This window comes from Mesoplodon densirostris, chromosome X (genome assembly GCF_025265405.1).
Source record: "Mesoplodon densirostris isolate mMesDen1 chromosome X, mMesDen1 primary haplotype, whole genome shotgun sequence".
In the NCBI taxonomy this organism is placed as follows: Eukaryota; Metazoa; Chordata; class Mammalia; order Artiodactyla; family Ziphiidae; genus Mesoplodon; species Mesoplodon densirostris.
The window spans coordinates 55,655,041-55,679,202 of NC_082681.1; the positions used below are offsets into that span (position 1 = coordinate 55,655,041).

Below are 24,162 nucleotides of genomic sequence, written 5' to 3' on the forward strand. Positions count from 1 at the left end.
TCCAAGTATATAAATCTTTAAGAGCATCACTGAACGATATTGTCCTCTTACAATGAAAAATCAATCTACTTTCAAAAAACGAAACTCTAACTCCAGAGATAGAAAATAAAGAATTACGGGATTTGAAAACTAGAAAGAACATAAAATACTCCGGTCCAATATCCTCATTTAAAGATAAGGAAACTGAAAACCTAGGAAGATTAGATGATTTGCCCAAGACTGTATAGCTAATAATAAAACACAAAGATTGGATTTGAACTCAGGCCTCATGACTTTTAGTCTTTTAGGTAGAATCTTTTAGGTAGACTCTTTCTACCACACTATAATGCACAAGTCAGGCATTGCTGAATAGCATTTTTCCCTGTACTGGAAAGAAAACAAGTGCCTTTAAATAGAAATCAGAGTCCACTAGCCAGATTTCATCTGTTGCTTAGTTTCTTTAAAATGTATCTAAGGTTCAAAATGGTCTGCCATATTTATTTGATTTAAATTCAGCTTCCATGAGAACTAAAATTCAAAAATAATAGGAAGTCTGAATTTTCTCCATTATTGATAAACATACTATGCTAGAACCATGACTATGATTTCTAACCAGTAAAAAAAAGTTTCTGTATTTGCAATGTTATTAAATGATCTCCCTATATCATATGGAAATTTTTACATTGATATCTATATAACCCATTTAACAAATGCATAAAAATGTAGATAAAAGCATACAATGAGAAAGCATCCAATAATTTCTGCCATGCATAATTACAATAAACTGAATTACTATCAATTTTTCTATAACATTATGATCCTTCTTTTACCATAATAGTATACATTCTTTGTACAATAATCACCTATTCTTTATAATCACCCATTCTTTAGTCACAGGGTGCTATTGTCTTCATCCTGGGGTGTGGCATGTGGTATAGAGAGTGAAATATCACAAAATAAATTTCAAGCTTCCTAAAGATATGGCTCTGTATTTGTTTAGGGTTTTCTTTGTAACCCCTAACTGCCGCCAATAAAATGTTTAAAATATAATGGGTGAATAGTCATTAAATGTTTCAAATTTTAGTGACGAGATATATTACTACAAAAAGAAATTGCATTCATTTTCTTAAGTGATAGAGAGGGAAAATATTTAAACATAAAATATATTCACAAAATTCCTGGGAAAATGCTAGAACCTTTTATTTACTGTAACTCACCAGCTTTGAAAACTACAAACATCTATTTGTTTGATCACAATTCACAGAGCTATATAGTACAATAATTGCCAACTCTAGGACATTCTCAGACAGATTATCCATATTGCCATTAGCTGTGACAAGTTGTGCTTTTAAAATGTTATTGACATTGTCACACATTGACCTTATTAAGTACTTTCTTGACACTAACAAGGTCTTTCTTTATCCAGCCCAGCAGGAGTTAGGAAAAAAGATGGTTTGAGTCAAAATAAGTACCAACGAAGAAAGATACAAACGTACAGAGAAAGTTATTAAGTCATAAAATGGAGGATTCCAGGCACAGCATTGCCAAGTACAAAGGTATGGAGGCAGAGAGACAAAATAGCATAAAATGTTCAGGGAACTGGGTACAGTATAACTGGATCAAAAACTATATGCAGAAGAATGACGGAATATGAGGTTAGAGACAAAGCCACAGTTAGATGATGAAGTATTGATATTTTTTGTGGACTAGCATTAGACTTTACTCTTAGTGGCTGTTGGAAGATGCAACAGGATTTTAAGCAGTGATATAACAAGAATGGCATTTCAGAAGTATAACTTTGTGGAAAATGATTTAAAAGGGGGTGAAATGAAGGGTAGAAGATATTTAAGAGTCCAGGGAAATTATAAAACGTTGAGATGTGACAATGCCCTGAAACAAAAAAGTGGCGGGGGCGGGGGTAGATACTGTTATACTAAGGAAGGAAAGTACAGCACTAAGGCAGTAGAATTGGTAGGATTTGGTGACTGAGGGAATGGTGGATGGAGAAAGAGTATATTCGAAAATGACTTATGTTTCTCGTTTATGCTACTTGGTGGACAATGCTAAGGTTAACCAGGAATGGGCAAACAAGAGAAAGGCAGGCCTGGAAAACCATCAAGATGGCAGAGGAGTAAGACGCGGAGATCACCTTCTTCCCACAAATACATCAGAAATACATCTACATGTGGAACAACTCCTACAGAACACCTACTGAACGCTGACAGAAGACCTCAGACCTCCCAAAAGGCAAGAAACTCCCCACGTACCTAGGTAGGGCAAAAGAAAACAGAATAAACAGAGACAAAAGAATAGGGACGGGACCTGCACCAGTGGGAGGGAGCCGTGAAGGAGGAAAAGTTTCCACACACTAGGAAGGCCCTTTGCGGGAGGAGACTGTGGGTGGCGGAGGGGGAAGCTTCGGAGCCGCAGAGGAGAGCACAGCAACAGGGATGCAGAGGGCAAAGCGGAGAGATTCCCGCACAGAGGATCGGTGCCGACCGGCACTCCCCAGCCAGAGAGGCTTGTCTGTTCCCACCACGGGGCAGGCAGGGTCTGGGAGCTGAGGCTCAGGCTTTGGAGCTTAGATCTCAGGGAGAGGACAGGGGTTGGCTGTGTGAACACAGCCTAAAGGGGGCTAGTGCACCACAGCTAGCCGGGAGGGAGTCCGGGAAATGTCTGGACCTGCCGAAGAGGCAAGAGACCATTGTTTCGGGGTGCACAAGGAGAGGTGATACAGAGCAGCGCCTAAACGACCTCCAGAAATGGGTGTGAGCTGCGGCTATCAGCACAGACCCCACAGACGGACATGAAGTGCTAAGGCTGCTGCTGTAGCCACCAAGAAGCCTGTGTGCAAGCACAGGTCACTATCCACACCTCCCCTCCCGGGAGCCTGTGCAGCCCGCCACTGCCAGGGTCCCGTGATCCAGGGACAACTTTCCCGGGAGAACACATGGCATGCCTCAGACTGGTGCAACGTCATGGGGGCCTCTGCCGCCACAGGCTTGCCCTGCATTCTGTACCCCTCCATCCCACTGGCCTGAGTGAGCAAGAGCCCCCTAATCGGCTGCTACTTTAACCCCTTCCTGTCTGGGTGGGGAACAGATGCCCTCAGGCGGCCTACACACAGAGGCGGGGCCAAATCCAAAGCTGAACTCCAGGAGCTGTGCAAACAAAGAAGAGAAAGGGAAATCTCTCCATGCAGCCTCAGGAGCAGTGGATTAAATCCCCACAATCAACTTCATATACCCATCATCTCTGGAATACCTGAATAGACAATGAAACATCCCAAAATTGAGGCGGTGGACTTTGGGAGCAACTGTAGACTTGGGGTTTGCTTCCTGCATCTAACTTATTCCTGGCTTTATGTTTATCTTAGTTTAGTATTTACAGTTTATTATTACTGGTAGATTTGTTTATTGATTTTGTTACTCTCTTCCTTTTTCTTTTTTTTTATATATAGATTTTTCTTTCCTTTTTCTCTTTTTGTGACTGTGTATGTGTATACTTCTTTCTGTAATTTTGTCTGTAAAGCTCTGCTTTTACCATTTGTGCTAGGGTTCTGTCTGTCGGTTATTTTTTTTTCCTACAGTTTTTAGTGCTTGATATCATTGGTGGATTTGTTTGTTGGTTTGGTTGCTCTCTTCTTTCCTTCTTTTTTTTTCAATTTTTATATTTTTAATAATGTTTTTTTAATTTCTTAAGTTTATTTTATTTAATTAATTAATTTATTTCATGCTTTGTTTGTCCCTTTTCTTCTGAGCTGCGGGGCTGACAGGGTCTTTGTGCCCTGGCCAGGTGTCAGGCCTGTGCCTCTGAGGTGGGAGAGCTGAGTTCAGACACTGGTCCACCAGAGACCTCCTGGCTCCACGTAATATCAAATGGTGATAGCGCTCCCAGAGATCTCCATCTCAACACTAAGACCCAGCTCCACTCAATGACCACCAACTACATATCTGGATATCCTATGCCAAACAACTAGCAAGACAGGAACACAACCACATCCATTAGCAGATTGGCTGCCTAAAATCATTATAAGGTCAGAGACACCCCCAAAACACACCACTGGACACAGTCCTGCAGAGCAGAAAGACAAGATCCAGCCTCATCCACAAGAACACAGGCATCAGTCCTCTCCACCAGGAAGCCTACAAAATCCACTGAACCAAACTTACCCACTGGGGGCAGATACCAAAAACAACGGGAACTACGAACCTGCAGCCTGTGAAAAGGTGACCACAAACATAGTAAGTTAAGCAAAATGAGAAGACAGAGAAACACACAGCAGATGAAGGAACAAGGTAAAAACCCACCATACCAAACAAATGAAGAGGACATAGGCAGTCCACCTGAAAAAGAATTCAGAGTAATGATAGTAAAGATGATCCAAAATCGTGGAAATAGAAACGAGAAAATACAAGAAACATTTAACAAGGATCTAGAAGAACGGAAGAGCAAACAAACAATGAACAACAAAATAAATAAAATTAAAAATTCTGTAGAAGGAATCAATAGCAGAATAACTGAGGCAGAAGAACGGATAAGTGACCTGGAAGATAAAATAGTGGAAATAACTACCTCAGAGCAGAATAAAGAAAAAAGAATGAAAAGAATTGAGGACAGTCTCAGAGACCTCTGGGATAACATTAAACACACCAACATTCGAATTATAGGGGTCCCAGTAAAAGAAGAGAAAAAGAAAGGGACTGAGAAAATATTTGAAGAGATTATGGTTGAAAACTTCCCTAATATGGGAAAGGAAATAGTCAATCAAGTGCAGGAAGCACAGAGAGTCCCATACAGGATAAATACAAGGAGAAACATGCCAACACATATTAATCAAACTAACAAAAATTAAATACCAAGAAAAAATATTAAAAGCAGCAAGGGAAAATCAACAAATAACATACAAGGGAATCCCCATAAGGTTAAGAGCTGACTTTTCAGCAGAAACTCTGCAAGCCAGAAGGGAGTGGCATGACATATTAAAAGTGATGAAAGGGAAAAACCTACAACCAAGATTACGCTACACAGTAAGGATCTCATTCACATTCAATGGAGAAAGTAAAACCTTGACAGACAAGCAAAAGAAAAGAGAATTCAGCACCACCAAACCAGCTTTACAACAAATGCAAGTTCTCTAGTCAGGAAACGCAAAAGAAGGAAAAGACCTACAATAACAAACCCAAAACAGTTAAGAAAATGGTAATAGGAACATACATATTGATAACTACCTTAAATGTAAATGGATTAAATACTCCAACCAAAAGACACAGAATGGCTGAATGGATACAAAAACGAGACCCATATATATGCCGTCTACAGGAGATGCACTTCAGACCTAGGGACACATACAGACTGAAAGTGAGGGGATGGAAAAAGATATTCCATGCAAATGGAAATCAAAAGAAAGCTGGAGTAGCAATTCTCATATCAGACAAAATAGACTTTAAAATAAAGACTACTAGAAGAGACAAAGAAGGACACTACATAATGATCAAGGGATCGATCCAAGAAAAAATATAACAGTTGTAAATATTTATACACCCAACATAGGAGCACCTCAATACATAAGGCAAATGCTAACAGCCATAAAAGGGGAAATTGACAGTAACACAATCATAGTAGGGGACTTTAACACCCCACTTTCACTGATGGAGAGATAATCCAAAATGAAAATAAATAAGGAAACAAAAGCTTTAAATGACACATTAAACAAGATGGACTTAATTGATATTTATAGGACATTCCAACCAAAAAAAACCAGAATATACTTTCTTCTCAAGTGCTCATGGAACATTCTCCAGGGTAGATCATATCTTGGGTCACAAATGAAGCCTTGGTAAATTTAAGAAAATTGAAATTGTATCAAGTATCTTTTCTGACCACAACATTATAAGACTAGATATAAATTACAAGAAAAAAACTGTAAAAAATACAAACACTTGGAGGCTAAACAATATGTTACTAAATAACCAAGAGGTCACTGAAGAAATCCAAGAGGAAATCAAAAAATACCTAGAAACAAATGACAATGAAACACAATGACCCAAAACCTATGAGATGCAGCAAAAGCAGTTCTAAGAGGTAAATTTATAGCAATACAATCCTACCTCAAGAAAAAAGAAACATCTCAAATAAACAACCTAACCTTACACCAAAAGAAATTAGAGAAAGAAGAACAAAAAAACCCCAAAGTTAGCAGAAGGAAAGAAATCATGAAGGTCAGATCAGAAATAAATGAAAAAGAAATGAAGGAAACAATAGCAAAGATGAATAAAAGTAAAAGCTGGTTCTTTGAGAAGATAAACAAAATTGATAAACCATTAGCAAGACTCATCACGAAAAAAGGGAGAAGACTCAAATCAACAGAATTAGAAATGAAAAAGGAGAAGTAACAGCTGACACTGCAGAAATACAAAGGATCATGAGATTACTACAAAAAACTATATGCCAATAAAATGGAAAACTTGGAAGAAATGGACAAATTCTTAGAAAAGCACAACCTTCTGAGACTGAAGCAGGAAGAAATAGAAATTATAAACAGACCAATCACAACCACTGAAATTGAAAGTCTGATTAAAAATCTTCCCACAAACAGAAGCCGAGGACCAGATGGCTTCACAGGTAAATTCTATCAAACATTTACAGAAGAGCTAACACCTACTGTTCTCAAACTCTTCCAAAATATAGCAGAGGGAGGAACACACATTCTACAGGGCCATCATCACCGTGATACCAAAACCAGACAAAGATGTCACAAAGAAAGAGAACTATAGGCCAATATCAGTGATGAACACAGATGCAAAAATCCTCAACAAAATACTAGCAAACAGAATCAGACAGCACATTAAAAGGATCACACACCATGATCAAGTGGGGTTTATCCCAGGAATGCAAGGATTCTTCAATATATGCAAATCCATCAATATGACACACCATATTAACAAATTAAAGGAGAAAACCCATATGATCATCTCAATAGATGCAGAAAAAGCTTTCAACAAAATTCAACAAAATTTTTATGATAAAAACCCTCCAGAAAGTAGGCATAGAGGGAACTTACCTCAACATAATAAAGGCCATATATGACAAACCCACAGCCAACATCATTCTCAATGGTGAAAAACTGAAACCATTTCCACTATGATCAGGAACAAGACAGGGTTGTCTACTCTCACCACTATTATTGAACATAGTTTTGGAAGTTTTAGCCACAGCAATCAAGGAAGAAAAAGAAATAAAAGGAATCTAAATTGGAAAACAAGAAGTAAAACTTTCACTGTTTGCATATGATGCTATACATAGAGAATCCTAAAGATGTCACCAGAAAACTACTAGAGCTAATCAATGAATATGGTAAAGTAGCAGGATACAAAATTAATGCACAGAAACCTGTTGCATTCCTATACACTAACAACGAAAGAATATCTCTTTGAAAAAAAATAGTTCTGAAAAACCTAGGGTTGGGACAGGAATAAAGATGCAGCTGTAGAGAATGGACTTGAGGACACAGGGAGGGGGAAGTGTAAGCTGGGAGGAAGTGAGAGAGTGGCATGGACATATATACACTACCAAATATAAAATAGATAGCAAGTGCGAAGCAGCCACATAGCACAGGGAGATCAGCTGGGTGCTTTGTGACCACCTAGAGCAGTGGGATAGGGAGGGTGGGGGGGATACACAAGAGGAAGGAGATATGGGGATACATGTATATGTATATGTATAGGTGATTCACTTTGTTGTAAAGCAGAAAGTAACACACCATTGTAAAGCAATTATACTCCAGTAAAGTTGTAAAAAAAGAGAGAAAGGCAGGTGAAGGTTGGAGAGTGGATTGGAGTAGGAAGGAGAGGATGAAGATAAGGAAGAAAAGTACAGTTAAGGACAATACTGAATTTGAAGTCCAGTCAGAAGGCAGCTGAATATATGGAATCTGTGAGTCAGTATGTATTTGGAATGGAAGAGTTCAGAGAGATTCATCACATAGAAGTGCTGGTGGAAGTCATAAGGATGGATAATGCTGCCAAGGACAATGTACAGAATGAGCAAAGGACCAGAGCAAAGGATCAAAGGACTATGGATCAACCTCTAGGAATAAGTATATTTTAAGGCCAAGCATAGAGACAGGAGATTTTACATGTAACAAAGAGGTAGAAGAAGAATGAGGAGAGCTTAGTATCATAGAAGTTGAGGGAGGAGACAGCTTTGTTCAAGCATGACCTATAGCATTGAATGGTGCTGTAGAAACCAATATGATGACTTCCAAACTATCTGTTGCTTTTTATATTACAGAGGTCACTAGTGATTCCCCGTTACCAAAAATGGTCGATTTGGCAATTATTCAACTTTGAAACAGGTTTAAAATAGAAGACATCCTTCTTTAACTCCAAAGTTATTTTTGTACTTGAAACATGACTACATGTTGTAAATATTTCTATACAACCCCCCATTGTACTAATTCTAGTTTTAAAATGTTAGTAGTATAAAATTGCCAATCAATAGTTATTTAGCTTCCTAAGTATATCAGACATTCCTTCAACACAATATTTAACACACTCATTTACTTTTCCACAAATTTCCTCCTTATTCATAGCTTCAGTGCCTTGTTTTATTATAAATGTACCTCTACTGACAAATAATAAATGATTTATCCAAAGCTACTTTCTCATATGTGATGGTATGAGTGCACTAATAGCTAATTTATAAGTATGCTTAGAGTAAAATCTCAACACTTGAGAACCACTGTGGAAAGAATTGAGCTACAGAGAATCAGTCCATATGTGTGAGGGTTTGTCTATTTAAGCATGAATATCTGTTTTTGCATGGAACTCTTTCTGAAGAGAATTCCAGAATTCCCACATTCTTAAAATATCCTAGGTATAATTTGTTATTTTATTTTTTTGCTGACTCAGGGGCATGATTAAATATGTGAGTTAGTGAGAGATAATGGAACACATAGATGCCCTCAGGAGCTATTGAGAGACACAGGGCTATATGCTCTGATGCCAAATAAACCAAATGTTATAATTTTTGAATTCCAGTTCCACTCTTTTATTATGTTTCTATCTCCTTCTCCCTTGCTTTCATTGTGTCAGTTGTTGCTTCTTCATCATCTCAGTGTACGAGTCTGGAATAAATCATCTACCAACCTCCCAACTCATGCTTCCTGTCTGCTATGGATGGAAAACAGAAAATCAGGCCCATTAAGATAACATAGGAAGAAAGAGTTAATAGGCTCTGATTAAAGGCCAAAAGGTCTTTGTCATCATGAGGCTTACTTGATGGATTTGGTGACATTTTGTAGGCTACTCAGATTATTTTCTTTTTTTTTTCTTTTTTTTTTTTTTGGTTCTGAGTTATATTCCAAAATGATAAATCTCTCAAATAGATGAGGTCAGGATAAGTGGACCAACTGTATATTTACTTCTATGTTTTTGTGTACCATATCTAATTATAACATGCACAATTTTTTTATTATTTTCAGCATGTTAGACAACATTTTTTAGATGTATTAAATCATGCTAAAATAAAAACACTTCTGCACACAGCTCCTGAAATACTTTAAGACATTGCACCTTTCAGACTAATAGAAGTCTGTGAAGACTGGGGATGGTTTTTATAATACATCATTGGAGGTTAATTCTATGACCTTCTCTTTCCAAAAACAACTATTATTGGGAGGGACAAATTAGGAGTTTGGGATTAACATATACATACTACTATATATAAAATAGATCACCAACAAAGACCTACTGTTATAGCACAGGGAGCTATACTCAATATCTTGTAATAACCTATAATGGAAGAGAATGTAAAATATATATACACACACATTCATAGGTATACAATCATACATATATACGTATATGTATAGCTGAATCACTTTGCTGTACACCTGAAACTAACACAACACTGTAAATCAACCATACTTCAATTAAAAAAAAATTTTTAATAATAAAAATAAAAGTTAAAGGGGAAAAAAAACAACTGTTACTAATGCTCAGTGTACCCTAGCTTTTCCTGCTGGGCTACATAGAAATCAGTTTCAACTATATGTTGTTATTACCTCACTCTGTCTTTTGTGAAGAGACTGGCAGACTACTCTGGCCCCTATTTTTTTTTTTTTTTTTTTTTTTTTGTGGTACACGGGCCTCTCACTGTTGTGGCCTCTCCCGTTGTGGAGCACAGGCTCTGGATGCACAGGCCCAATGGCTATGGCTCACGGGCCCCGCCGCTCCACGGCATGTGGGATCCTCCCGGACCGGGGCATGAACCCGTGTCCCCTGCATCGGCAGGCGGACTCTCAACCTCTGTGCCACCAGAGAAGCCCTCTGGCCTCTATTTTTACCTACTGGAAGCCGTTCTGCCTCTCACCCTACCAGAGTACTGGTTTTCTATCAGTAAAGATAATTTTCTGGAAAATTCCTATTGATCCTTCAAGACCCAGTTAAAGCATCACCTCATCACTGAAGCCTTCCTTGACTTATGCAGGACATACATAAATTTGCCTTCCCTTTGTGTCCTCATTAAATCTTACCAAGAGGAAAGGGACATGGCTGGGGAAGCGTTGCTATTCCAAGCAAAGTGTTCTGCATGATAAAATGTTTGAGAGCATTTAAAAGGCTACAGCATATTTGGGAAACACCAGGTTTAGTATAGCTAAAACATATGGTACATTTGGGAGTGTGACGGGCTGTAAGGCCAGAATGTTAGGTTGGGACCACATTGAGAAAGGTCATTCATCATGTTTAGGCTTTTCACTTTTATCAAGCAATGGGTCATGAGCATAGATAGGTTTCTAGGAATGCTACTATGTTAGAATCAGATTTATTTTTTAAGGATAACCAACAGTAGTACAAAACATTTGTCTGTTTTTGGGAAGAGTGTATCAGTTTGGGGTACTAATTAGGAAATTGTTGGAATTATATTGCTGGGAGAAGATAAAGACAGTGGAGGTAGACAGACTGGGATAGATTCATAGTCTTTTGTAAGACTTGATGATTAATTGGATGCAGGGAACAAAGAAGAATGAAGTCTTGAGGAAAACCAAAGATCAGGAAGAAAATGATACCTCTCTATTATCTAAAATGAAAGGCAGGAAGAAGAGTAGACTTCTTTTAGGGGGGAAATCATGCTAAGGGAAAGAGAAAATGAGCTCATTTTACTAAGAGGAGGTACCATATAGTGGTTAAGAGCAAGTACTCTGAAGCCAGATACTCTAGGGTCTAAAGTGAGCTTTACTTCCTATTTACTATGTGACCCTAGAAAAGTTATCTAAGCTCTGTGAGCCTCAGCTTACTCATCTATAAAATGGGGATACTACTACTATCTCTAGCAGAGAATTGCTGTGAGTTTTAAAATGAGGTGACATATTGGGCTTCCCTGGTGGCACAGTGGTTGAGAGTCCACCTGCCGATGTAAGGGACACGGGTTCGTGCCCTGGTCCGGGAAGATCCCACATGCCGTGGAGCGGCAGGGCCCATGAGCCATGGCTGCTGAGCTTGTGCGTCCGGAGCCTGCGCTCCACAACGGGAGAGGCCACAACAGTGAGAGCCCTGCATACCACAAAAAAAAAGACGTAACATATTAAAGTATTTAGAACATTGGCACATGGCTTATAAATGCTATATTTAATTTTGAATTTTTATGATGCTTCTAAAACATGCAGTTAGTTATTTGGACAGGTAGGATTGAATACCGATATGAGCCAGACTTAAAACCTGGGGAATCACTAGAACATAGTTGGACGTTAAAGCTAGAGAAGCAATTGAGAGCATTCACATATGTGTGTATCAATACATATAAATGTATATGTATATGAGCTTATATACGTGTGTATATGTGTATCCATATGTATGTATAAACAAAAATGATGACAGAATAGGACCAAGAAAAGAACATAAAGAATAAAATAGCCAAGAAATAAGAAGAAACACACGAAGAAGATAGAGAAAGAACAGTTAGAGGTAGTCAGCAAGCAAGGAGAGGACGGTGCCTAGAAAGCCAAAGGCAGGAAAATTTTCAAGGAGGGAGTGACCAATAGAGCCAAGCAATCAGGATTGGAAAGAAGCCACTGGACTTTGAAATTCAAAGATTCAACCTTTTGAAGAACTGTGAAAAAGTTGAGTTGTGAAAGGTAATTTAGGAAACAGAGAAAACAAGTGTGGATGATTCTTTTAGAGACTTAGACTATAAAATGAAAAAAGTAAGATGAGAAGCTACTTCGAAGGATAAGTAGGATCAAAAGAAGGCACTGTAGTATGGGGGAGACTTGAGAAGGCTACTCAGCTGAAGGAAAGTCGATGAACAGAGAACATATGAAGATATATGATTTATTGTCTATTTCTTGAACTACTGAAGATAATAAAACTCCTATCATAGGTACAAAATTTCACTTTAAATATGAGCTAGAAAACCTCTGTGAGAACTTAATAACCTCTTTTGGAATCCAGAAAGCAGGGGGGTGGGGGTGGGAGGTATGTAGTTATTATTTAAAAATATAATTAGTCCTGTATTTTAACAGAATTACTTCCTGAGACTGTAATAACCTTTTGAGAAGTCTCAGGATACTACAGAAATAGAAAAGTAATTCTGTTAAAATACAGCACTCATTTCATTCTTTAAACAACAGATTTTAAACTTTTGTTTTTCATTCTGTATTCTGAATATAGTTTTGAACTTTTAGATATTTTTTTCATCTACGTGAAATAATCCAAATAAACAGACCCACTTCACAATTCTTCTGAGAGTACCAGGCTTTGTATGTAACAAATCACTAACTTTTGTACCTCATAAAAATAGGAAATTTCAAATTGTGATTTGCATATGTTTGCATTTATAATCAGTATTCAACAATTTCTTGAATACCTAGCAAGACGTCTATGATTCTTCCATGTTACTTGTTAAAAACTTGACACTTTTATCATTCCATTCAGTCCAGCTTTGTGAAGGCTAGAAAATGTCATTCCCACCTCATTGTGTGGGCTGAACTATTCTATTGCAGGGGTGTCATTTAAAGGTCAGACAATACAGTATACAAATGTTGGCATCACGTAGACCTGGCTTCAAATCATAGCTCTACCTCTCAACAGCTGTGTGATTTTGAGTGAGTGAGTTATCTGAGTGAGGAATGAAAACTTTGAATATAGATAAAACACTTAATTCCTCCTAAGCAAACTTTGCAAGTGCAAACTCCTACATACAGCTGAAAGTCAATGAGATTTAGTTAGGTAAGCCCAAGCACAGGAACAAGAATAAAGATTTCAAGACGTCATCTTAAAAAAGACAGTTTCCAAACCTTTCAGTAGATATGTTAAATTTTATTGAAATAAATTGTATAATAAGAAGTATATTTAAAAAAGGAAAGCACTGAAAGGAAATCCCCCAAGCATTAAAAAATGTAGTACACTGGCCATAAAAGGCACACCATAAAAGTCTATCTGAAATGCTCATCATAGCTGGAGTAGAAGTAACAATTAACAAATTTCTTCAAGTATTTGGAAAGGGATTATAGTTTTGTAACACTACAGTATTTTCTTTGGACAAGCCAAATTATCTACCTACTATAGTTTGAAACTCTGGTGAAAACAGGTAACTACACTTAGCAATAAAATTAAAAAGGGGAAAAGAAACTCTTTGTTTTTATATCAGATAAGAAATTTTAATATTTAAACACTCACTACTAAGTAATTTCATAAAATAAACGTGGACCCATGTTCTCTTTGTTGAATGACACTACAAGGGTTTAAAAAATATTTCAGAAAATGTTTCCCATGGTACATTAAATGCTAAACACTGTCTAAAAGAAAGAGATGGGCACCACAGACTAACAAACCTGGCAGCGAATTTGACTCTCCCACTTACAAGCTGTGGCACCTTAGACAAATTATTTAATCTCAGCCTATTTGTCTCATAAGCAAAATGGAGATAATAATAGTACCTACATAGCCGAATTGTGAGAATTAAACTAGATAGTATATGTAAATTCAAATGTTTAGTCCAGAATCTCACACGATAAGTACGGTCAATAAATAAGAGTTCTCATCACTAAAGAACAATGTTATCTTTCACAAAATGGCTCATTTCCTGAAACCATCTAAGAAAAGATAGCAAATTTTGTCATTTTCTAAAGAAGAAATGTAGGCTGGGTCTACACAGGGCTATGAGACAGACCATGACCTAAGTGTTGCAATTCAATCCTCCCTATTCTGGGCAGTGAAACTTCTGAATGCTGCGTGAATGGCACAAAAAAAGAGATTTGTTTAGTATTCTTAAATTTCTACAACGAGCCCACACAGACTTCATTAACCCTCAGGATAATGGCACTGGCTGAACTATTTGCCCTCCTGCCCTGATTATTGCTAAGGATTTAATTTCCATGGCTTATTACAATAATTACTAAATTTCTACCCAAATATTTATGATAATCATGATCATCATATTTATAATAATTCAAAGTACTTTTCCTAATTTTAAACAAATTGTCATTTTCACAGACAAAACCTTAGCTTCTATGAATGACCAAGCAAAAGGAAGAATTTCATTTTTATGTTCCCTTCTATTTAAATGCTAGCTAAAATGGAGTTGGTGTCATACAAAACCAATACTCTAAATATAACCCCGGAAACTAACTCACCTGTAATTGCAAAGCTTCATGGTTTTCTAATCCTTCCACAATTGGTGAAAATCGTTCTCTGTTATTTCGTTCTGCTGCTGTAGTTATAGCCCCTAAAAGTTTATCTAGACTATAGAAAAAAAAATAGAAATGAGAAATACATCTTACACATACTATATGAATATGGGTTATCCCTTATACAGTCTTCCCTGTTTTCTTTCCAGTGCTTGATGTTTTCACATAGACCACTACAATTTAAGATTTGTGTTCTTGTCCACATATTTCTACAAGTCAAATGTTGATAGAGTTAAATAACTTTAGGGCACCAAAATGAAAATTCGATTTGAAAGTCTTGAGGAAAATAATTTTTCTGGGTGACATTTAAAAAAAAAAAACTTAATTGATAAACATTAAAATTTTAAGTTTCAGGTTTTGATATTTCATGTGTTAACATAGATATTAATGTCACTTAAACATGATATGGCATTTACAATTATTCAAAGTTTATTCAAGTGTAAATGGACTGCAATTTTATAATAAAGTGCTGAAAAGCGTAAATTTTTTTTTTTTTTTTTTTTTTTTTTGCGGTACGCGGGCCTCTCACTGCTGTGGCCCCTCCCGCCGCGGAGCACAGGCTCCGGACGCGCAGGCCCATCGGCCATGGCTCACGGGCCCAGCCGCTCTGCGGCATGTGGGATCTTCCTGGACCGGGGCACGAACCCATGTCCCCTGCATCGGCAGGCAGACCCTCAACCACTGCGCCACCAGGGAAGCCCGTAAATATTTTTTAAAGAACTTAAAAAAAAACCCAGGATTCTTTGAAAATGGAACAAGGAAAAAAACCTAAAAGAGAAAGCACAGTAAATTAGAGAAGCATCTATAATTACCGAGCACAAGAAACTTATTCACCTGAACAAAAATATTGGAAACTATCTCTGTACAGTGTCTGAGTCAAATTAACCTCTATGTAGTATACAACTATTATCAAACTAGATCTGAAATTATAATTAACTCATAAAATATACCAGGGTAGGGTGCATTATATGAATTAAGTACTGAAAACCTAACAGACTAGAAAAATATTTCTTACTTGTGTATAAACTGATTTTTCTATAAAACCTACGGAAGGAAGCCTATCTGCATAAGCTATCTCATGCTCAGTTTGTTCTCACTGAGATAAGATTTAATGTTGTGTGATAATATTTTTGTTCAGTGTTTGTTTTTTGGTTTCAAAGGATGAACCAGCACTAAGCAACATCTCATTTTATTCCAAGAGGTATGAGAAGTCAAGATATTAGAAGAATCTTAAATCTTTGCCTGTCCCATTCTAATTCAAACTGAAATGATTACTGCCACACAGAGTGTTCAGAAGAAATATTTTAGTTCATGTCCATAGCAGGTATTACAATCTTTATCACAATGGTTTCTTACCAACTGGATATCAAATCTGTAATTTTGCTTCTAACTCAATATTATTTCCATAAGAAGAAATGATCCAATGCATAGTCAGCAACAACTTGCTGAAATTGGCACTTATGTGCACTCTGAGTAGTTACCAACAGCCTTTTGTTCTTTCCAACCAGTTAATTTCATTCCATTAATATTGCTTCATCTTTTCACTTACCATAGGCAGAAAGGATGCTCAACATCACTAATCATTAGAGAAATGCAAATCAAAACTACAATGAGGTATCACCTCACACCAGTCAGAATGGCCATCATCAAAAAATCTAGAAACAATAAATGCTGGAGAGGGTGTGGAGAAAAGGGAATCCTCTTGCACTGTTGGTGGGGATGTAAATTGATACAGCCACTATGGAGAACAGTATGGGGATTCCTTAAAAAACTAAAAATAGAACTACCATATGAACCAGCAATCCCACTACTGGGCATATACCCTGAGAAAACCATAATTCAAAAAGAGTCATGTACCACAATGTTCATTGCAGCACTATTTACAATAGCCAGGACATGGAAGCAACCTAAGTGTCCGTTGACAGATGAATGTATAAAGAAGATGTGGCACATATATACAATGGAATATTACTCAGCCATAAAAAGAAATGAAAATGAGTTATTTGTACTGAGGTGGATGGACCTAGAGTCTGTCATACAGAGTGAAGTAAGACAGAAAGAGAAAATCAAATACTGTATGCTAACACATACATATGGAATCTAAAAAAAAAAAAAATTGGTTCTGAAGAACCTAGGGGCAGGACAGGAATAAAGATGCAGACATAGAGAATGGACTTGAGGACACAGGGAGGGGAAGGGTAAGCTGGGACGAAGTGAGAGAGTGGCATGGACTTATATATACTATGAAATGTAAAATAGATAGCTAGTGGGAAGCAGCCACATAGCACAGGGAGATCAGCTCGGTGCTTTGTGACCACCTAGAGGGGTGGGATAAGGAGGGTGGGAGGGAGACACAAGAGGGAGGAGATATGGGGATATATGTATATGTATGGCTGATTCACTTTGTTATACAGCAGAAACTAACAGAACATTGTAAAGCAATTATACTCCGATAAAGATGTTAAAAAAATAAAATAAAATTATAGTACAAAATAAAGCATCTAGTTAATTCAGTAAAGGAAGTCAAATTTTGTGATGTGCATGTGTGAGGGTGTATGTTGTGTAGGGTATGTATATGTGTGTGCCTGTGTGTGTGCTTAGCCAAAATTACTCCTTAACTGACCTTTTCCCACTTTTCTAATAATTGCTTTACCTTCAACTAGACAAAATTCTATTCATTCACTTTGAATATCCAACTTTGAAGAACCCCCCATTAGGATTCTATTTTTTAAACCTATTTTTCAAAGAATGAAAAAAACCTAATATCCAAATAGATAAGGTAAAAATACCAGTATTTTTTTTCTAAAATTTAATACTATTTTCATGCAAGTTATCAAAAGAAACAGCACAAAAGTAGGACTTGTTAATTTCTCAATTGTCATTTTCTATGCAGTTAATATAATAATAGAGCAATACGTACATGTTCTCTTCTCCAACAATACAAATAGCAGAAAGTATTTTTACTATTTCAGTCATCATGTTGGGTTGTTTGGGGTCAACTGCTCTTGCCAACAGTAAAAGGCTTCTTTCATCCCCTAGAATCCTTTGCAATCCAAACTGAAAAAAATTTTTAAAAATCAACTTTCATTCAAAATGTTTTTCAAACACATCTTTAATTTAAAAAGCAACTAAACAATGTTTTCTAAAAACCAATACTTCCACAGTGAGGTTCTACTTAATTAGATGAATGTTCTTCAAATGCAGTTGTTTGTTTTCTATTTGAAATGACTGCATCTTGGAGTTTTGGTCCTTTGGTCAGATATGATCTCCATTAGCCTGCCTAAAACTTCCATAAAAATTTGGAAGAAATATGGGAACAATCAATATTTTCTCAACAAAGAAGAATATGTAAAGCACATACTGATATGATTTTCTAAAGCAGTTCTACTTATGTCACTGGGTCTCCCTGGAGATGTCTGGAACTCATGGTTAAATTCTCCAGTATGTTTGTATGGAAAACTAAGTTGAACAAAAAGGGTAAAACGTTGAAAAGCTCTTTTGTATACTACATGCCAGTTAAAGAAGCAGTAGACCTCTGTATGGATTTTCCCGTACCTTCTCTCTCTTAGCCTCCCTCTTTCAAGCAGTTGTGCTGCATTACAAAAGTTATGAACAGAAAGAAATGGAGCCTGAGTTTTACTAAATGTCACAGTCAACTAGGCAGAGAAGCCAGATACCATTTTCATTTATTTTCTAGGCTTGAATATATGCATGCAAATGTGCATCATAAGAATGACTAGGTAAAAAAATGTTGAAGAAAGCCCAAAACTCAGGTTTTAACTACATGAGGAATGTAATATTTTCTTTGATCTTTGTCCCACAAAGTATTTCTCAGATTTCTTATGAAATATGTTTGCTTCTTTTTACAGTTTAACAGTGAAATCCGACAACATTTCATTGGAGCAAAATTGCCATTTCAAGCTATCCTTTAGTTAAACACCACACATTTGAATATTTTCATGGCTCCTAGTTTATCTTCTAAAAGAATTCAGGGCTAAAAAAAACATAGCTAAAGCTCTTAAATATGACTTTACTCGAGGTCATAATAAATAAGGAAATTTACAGAGACAAGACAAAAAAAGGAAGTGGAAGAGATGAGATTAAAAAGAAGCAAAGAAAAATAGAAGGACTACGTAAGTATAAAGGTAGCTGGTAAATAATAAATAGTAAGGAAAATAAGTGATGTGTAAAACTGAGAGAGATGGTTACCATGCAATTACCAAACTTAAAGTAACTTTAAAAATCAGTTAGACTGAGAGTGAAATCATTTAATTTTTCAAATTTCCATTTTATTATTAAAAGTAGTTTGTAATGTGTAGGGACATACTCAAAATAAAAATGAAGATATGAGAAATGATGGAAAACCATCAATCTAAACATCAGAGCAATATTACAGCGATGGAAGTTAAGGGACAATGGGTTGCTTTTTATGATCCTATTATTACATGCATTGTATAGTCCAAATCATGGACTATATTTCCTGATTTCTAGTACTGTGTTGTTTTTCCTTTATTTCTTTGTTTCCCTCAATTGAAAAAAGAAATTCATCTTGAGCTGTGGAGAAGCAATGTTCATTAACTGCTTTCTTGTTAGGTATCAGATTCTGCATAACTTTGTCACCAAAGACTAAGAGCTCAGAAGTTCAGAAATTCTGTACTAGTACTGATGGAAATCTTTCTGGAAGAAACTTCCAAGAACAGCACAATTAGTATATTCTATATGGGAGACTCATGTCAATTGGCAAGCATCCATCTGTTCCACATGCCAAAAAATGCTGATACATGTGTGTATAATATACACACACTTATATATAATCCCACACACTTAAGAAAGATTGCAGATTACTTAAGTAGATAATCTTACTGCATTGGCTATTAATAGCTATATTTCACTTCTGGCAAGTTTTGGTTTATTGTTATAATTAGTTATTTTTAATAAATATTTTGGGATTATTAAAACACCATCTAAAGGGAATTATTCAATTAGTGAATTAGTCAGTGGTATTTTACCTATAGGAATATAGCACAAATCATGTCTAAGATACTAACAAAACAAGTTTATAGAAAAAATGACTTTAACTTCATAACCTGAGCAAAGGCTACCTTTAGAAGAAAAACCCTTGTCTGGCATTCCTAGAGCCCCTCATAATGCAACTGGTATCACACAGGTACAAAAAGAAAACCTGGTATGTGCCAGAAATGTCTTTTATGTATGTTAACTCAGTGACATTAATTGAACATAAAAAGAAAGAAAAATCTTAACCTTATAATGTTCTCAGCAAAAAAAAAAAAAAAAAAATCAAATCATAGCTTTGAATTGTCCTTTACATTAGAATAAAAACTCTCTGTAAGGAAATGGTATTCAACCTATCCCATTTAAATTTTCCTACTACCATGCAAAAAAAAGAGTATTATCTGATTTGGGAACAAGACTTGCAGGTTTGCATGATTGCAAAAACCTGCCAATAAATATTTTGTGAAGCAAAGTATATTTTAAATAATATTTAAATGAAACTCATGATGATTTGCATTATAAAGACCCTTTTGAAAACTGAGTAAGCATCCACTATTTTGCCTGTTTCATAGTGTCTGTCGGGCAAGTTCTCACCTTTTGCGACAGAGGCAGAAATAAATACTACTTACCTTATTGTTCATAAATGCTTTGAGGCACTGAATAAGTTTATACTGATTCTTCTTGTCAATATTTTCTTGCCTGAATAAAAGGAAAAAACATATTATGTTGTGCTTAAAAATGTCCCCTGTGGTGATTTTTTTTCATGTTTATTCTTACTGTTTCTTGTCCAGAAGCTTTTCCAGCACATCCAACAAGAGTCCAAGACCTTCATGGCCAAAATTGTTAACCCAGCTGTTAAATAAACAAGAAAAAAAAAGTATAAGTTTATATAATTAAAACATTAAATATCCCAAATTAAATTTTGATTTTCAGATCTGTTAATCCTGTCTTTATATTGCTTGTCCTTCTTTTTTCCTCTCCCATTGCTTTGAGTATTGACTCTGTGGGGATGACTCAGAGATCTTTACCTCAATCCCAGACTTCTCTTCACATTTTAGATTGCCCATTCTACAGCACTGCCTTGGTTGTTTCACCTGCGTCGAATAATTAAGCCTGAATTTACAAAGCCAAATTTCTCTTCTCCTATGTCTCTGTTCTCCTAAATCAACTCCTCTTCCCCTCTTCCATATTCTGATAATAATACTACTATCCCTTGCATCCTTCAGACTTTAAATACTGGCATAATTTCTTGATCCGCCACCTCTTTCACCTTTGCATTTATTCTGTTCATTCATTTAACAAATATTTATTGAGTTCCCACTAAGTACCAGGCATGTTCTAGGTGACAGAGATATAACTGGCAACAAACTAAGCCCCTACCCTCATGCAGCTTACCATCTACTAAAAGGGAGACAGAAGATAAATAAATAACTATAGAATAAAATGTCAATGCTTTGGTACTATGAAGAGAAATAAACCTTGGCAAATGGAATAAGGAGAGCCAGGATGTTATTTTTTAATGTGTAGTCGGAGAAAGATTATTTGATAAGGTGATATTTGAGCAGAGCCTTGAAGGAAATAAGGACTTTCCTAATAGAGGGAATAAAAGCAAATAGGGTGTTGAGGTGGTAGCTAGTGTGCTTGGAATGTTCCAGGATCTGTGAGGAGACCTGTGTGGTCACAGCTGAACAAGCAGGCTTAGAAGCAAGAATGGCAGGAGATGAAGTCCCATGTGTGACAAAAGACTTGAAGACTGATCACGGAGAACTTGATTTGACTTATTGTCATGACCCTACTCTACTACTACTCTACTTCTAGAATGACCCCCTTTCATTGTCTACCGTTCTAATTTAGCCCTAGTTACCTTTCCTTTAATATGGCAGAAGCCTCCCAACTAGCGTCTCTGCAGCATCATTCTTTTCTTTTATTCATTTTATAAAATGCCAGATTACCACAGTCTTCTGTCCAAAAATTTTCTGTGGACTATTTAACACATTTCAAGTCCTGATTCTGATCAAGCCTCAACCTACCTTTCTAGCCTCAGGCCTTAGACCACATGTTCCAATAAAAATCAGACATATTCTCTTTCCTGGAGTCTCCCCTGCATTTCCCTGCTTGACCTCATTTTTCATTCTTTCTTCCCAGAAGGTAACTCCAACTCCATCTCTCTCAACCCATCAAGGCTCAACTTGACTGTCAATTCCTCCATTAATGTTTTTTTCCTGTAAGTCCTCCATCCAAATGCATTATTTTCCCTTTGAATGCCCGTGCATTCAAATGCCTGTGCATCTCTTACTACTTGACATTATGATTCATACCACAAGTGTCTTTACCCACCTATCTGGATTATAAATTCTCTGAAGACTGTTATATGATCTCATTCATCTTTCTGCCTCCCATAATGCTTAGCAGAATGGATTACATATAGTCAACACTAAATATTTTCTAATTAAAATTTAATTAAATTTACTGACTTGTGTGGTTAAGAGAATCAGCAGAATCATATTGCCCAAGAACTTTACAAATGTAAATTAACATACAGCAGGATGCCTGTGAAGCAATAATTAAAATGTATACTCTACATATTTAAACATGATTATAGTTCAATTCCACAGTTTTTAAATCACATTTCATATCTACCTAAGGTAAAGCTTATCGACAAAGAAGATACCTAAATTTCTAAGAGACTATCAGTAAAAATAACAGATCACTGAAGAAAATACATTTTAAAAATAGCTCAAATATTCGGAACCAATCACATCCACAATATATATGGAAATTCATTTTAAACAAATTCTGCTTTAATTTCCACAGCAGAAATGAGAAAAAATCAATATGGCATTGTAATGATAATTGGCAGCAAGCTACTATTCAATTGAGGCATGTAATCAACCAGTACAATGAGCTATTTTCTCTAAAGACTCGATAATCAGTGGGGTGGTGGGAGAAGGAGAATAGGACATCAGCTCTCTAAACATAAAATACTGTATTTAATCTATCACAGAGAGAAATCAGCAGATATCCTAACAGCAGAAAATACCCTACAGCAACTTTAAAATAACAGAAATTCTGAACAAATTTATATATACAGCCCTCAGTATCTGCTTTGGCATCTGGAAAGATGAAATAATCTACCTTAAATTTAACACTCACAAATTCTTTAAAGATTCTAAATTCTACCCGTTTCTTTTTATACCTAGTGCTATTAAAGTTATTAGGATTATTTGCTTCTTGGTCTAGGGAAGTATTTGATACAAGACCATGATTTCTATTTGTTCACTTGAAATCAGTCACCCACACATCCCAGGCTGTTTCAATTTGGGCAGCTGATGGTACTTTGGTTTCATTCAGTGAAAATTATTATCGGTCTGAAAAAAAAAAATTGGATACAATCATGAAACCTAAGTGTGAGGAGGCTGGGCCTATTTATTACAAAGTAGGCAGTGAAAAGTCTTAACTGAGAATATGTTAGGGCAATGCACAGAGGAGGACTGGTAAGAGTCCTCAGAGCTTTTAAAGTAGAGAGAATGGGAGTACAAAAGGAGCCTGTAGCTAGGGGAATAAAATAATTACAGTATAGTAGGATGACACTCAAGAGGTGAAGAGGAAGGGGTACAGCTAGACATACCTTTTTTTCCTTTGTCTTGCCATTTCTCTGTCTTTAAGCATCAAATACTCTGTAGCCTCTAGCCAAATGCTTACTGTCTGTCTGTCTCTCTATATATACATATATATGTATATATATATATATATATATATATAGAGAGAGAGAGAGAGAGAGAGAGAGAGAGAGAGAGAGAGAGTCTATATATAAATATACATATATTTAGGTTTTACCCAATACAAAAGTTGCCATGAAATGATTAAGTGGTTTATAAACAAAATGTTGGCTACTGTATGTAGGTAGGAATTTTGATACTGCAACACCAGAGTAAGTATAAATCGGTGGTTCTCAAGGTGTGTGCCCCAAACCAGGGGCATCAACAGCATTTGGAAATTTGTTAGAAATACAAAATTCTTGGGTCCCACCCCAGGCCTACTGACTCAGTAACTCTGTGGGTGCAGCCCAGAAATGTGTTTTAATTACTCCTCCAGGTGATTCTGATGTTCACTCAAGTTTGAGAACCCCTGGCATAGAACAATGGTTTGCTGAGAAGTGGAGGAAGCCTTTCTCAAGCAGGACCCCAGGTTCAAAATTCAAGATTGCTCTAAATACCCTCCCAACCATAATGTACACTCCCACTGCCACAGAACAGAGATGAGGAATCCAGTCAAAGCAAGTATATTTGGTATATTTTACAGAGTCTGCCAATTCCAGCTCTGAGTTATGCAGTACTAACTGGAATATCTAGAAGTATAAAAATACAGTTGATCACTCCGTTTAAAATCTGACTCAGATTGCAGAAGAAGATGAAGCCATCAATTTTCTGTAGTATCTCAGCTTTGAAATGAGAAATTGCAATTTATCATGGACCCCAAAG

General features: G+C 36.4%; 1 protein-coding gene across 4 annotated transcripts in view; it reads right to left on the reverse strand.

Annotated features, from left to right (window-relative positions):
* Window positions 1-24,162, reverse strand: part of DIAPH2 (diaphanous related formin 2) — an 894,195-nt gene that overhangs the window by 643,908 nt on the left and 226,125 nt on the right. For all 4 annotated transcript variants that reach the window (XM_060086247.1, XM_060086246.1, XM_060086245.1 and 1 more), the window contains 4 exons: window positions 20,459-20,533; window positions 20,311-20,380; window positions 17,589-17,725; window positions 14,615-14,723 (listed from right to left, as the gene is read on the reverse strand). In XM_060086247.1, coding sequence (XP_059942230.1) covers window positions 14,615-14,723; window positions 17,589-17,725; window positions 20,311-20,380; window positions 20,459-20,533 — 391 coding nt within the window. The remainder of the gene's footprint in view (window positions 1-14,614; window positions 14,724-17,588; window positions 17,726-20,310; window positions 20,381-20,458; window positions 20,534-24,162) is intronic.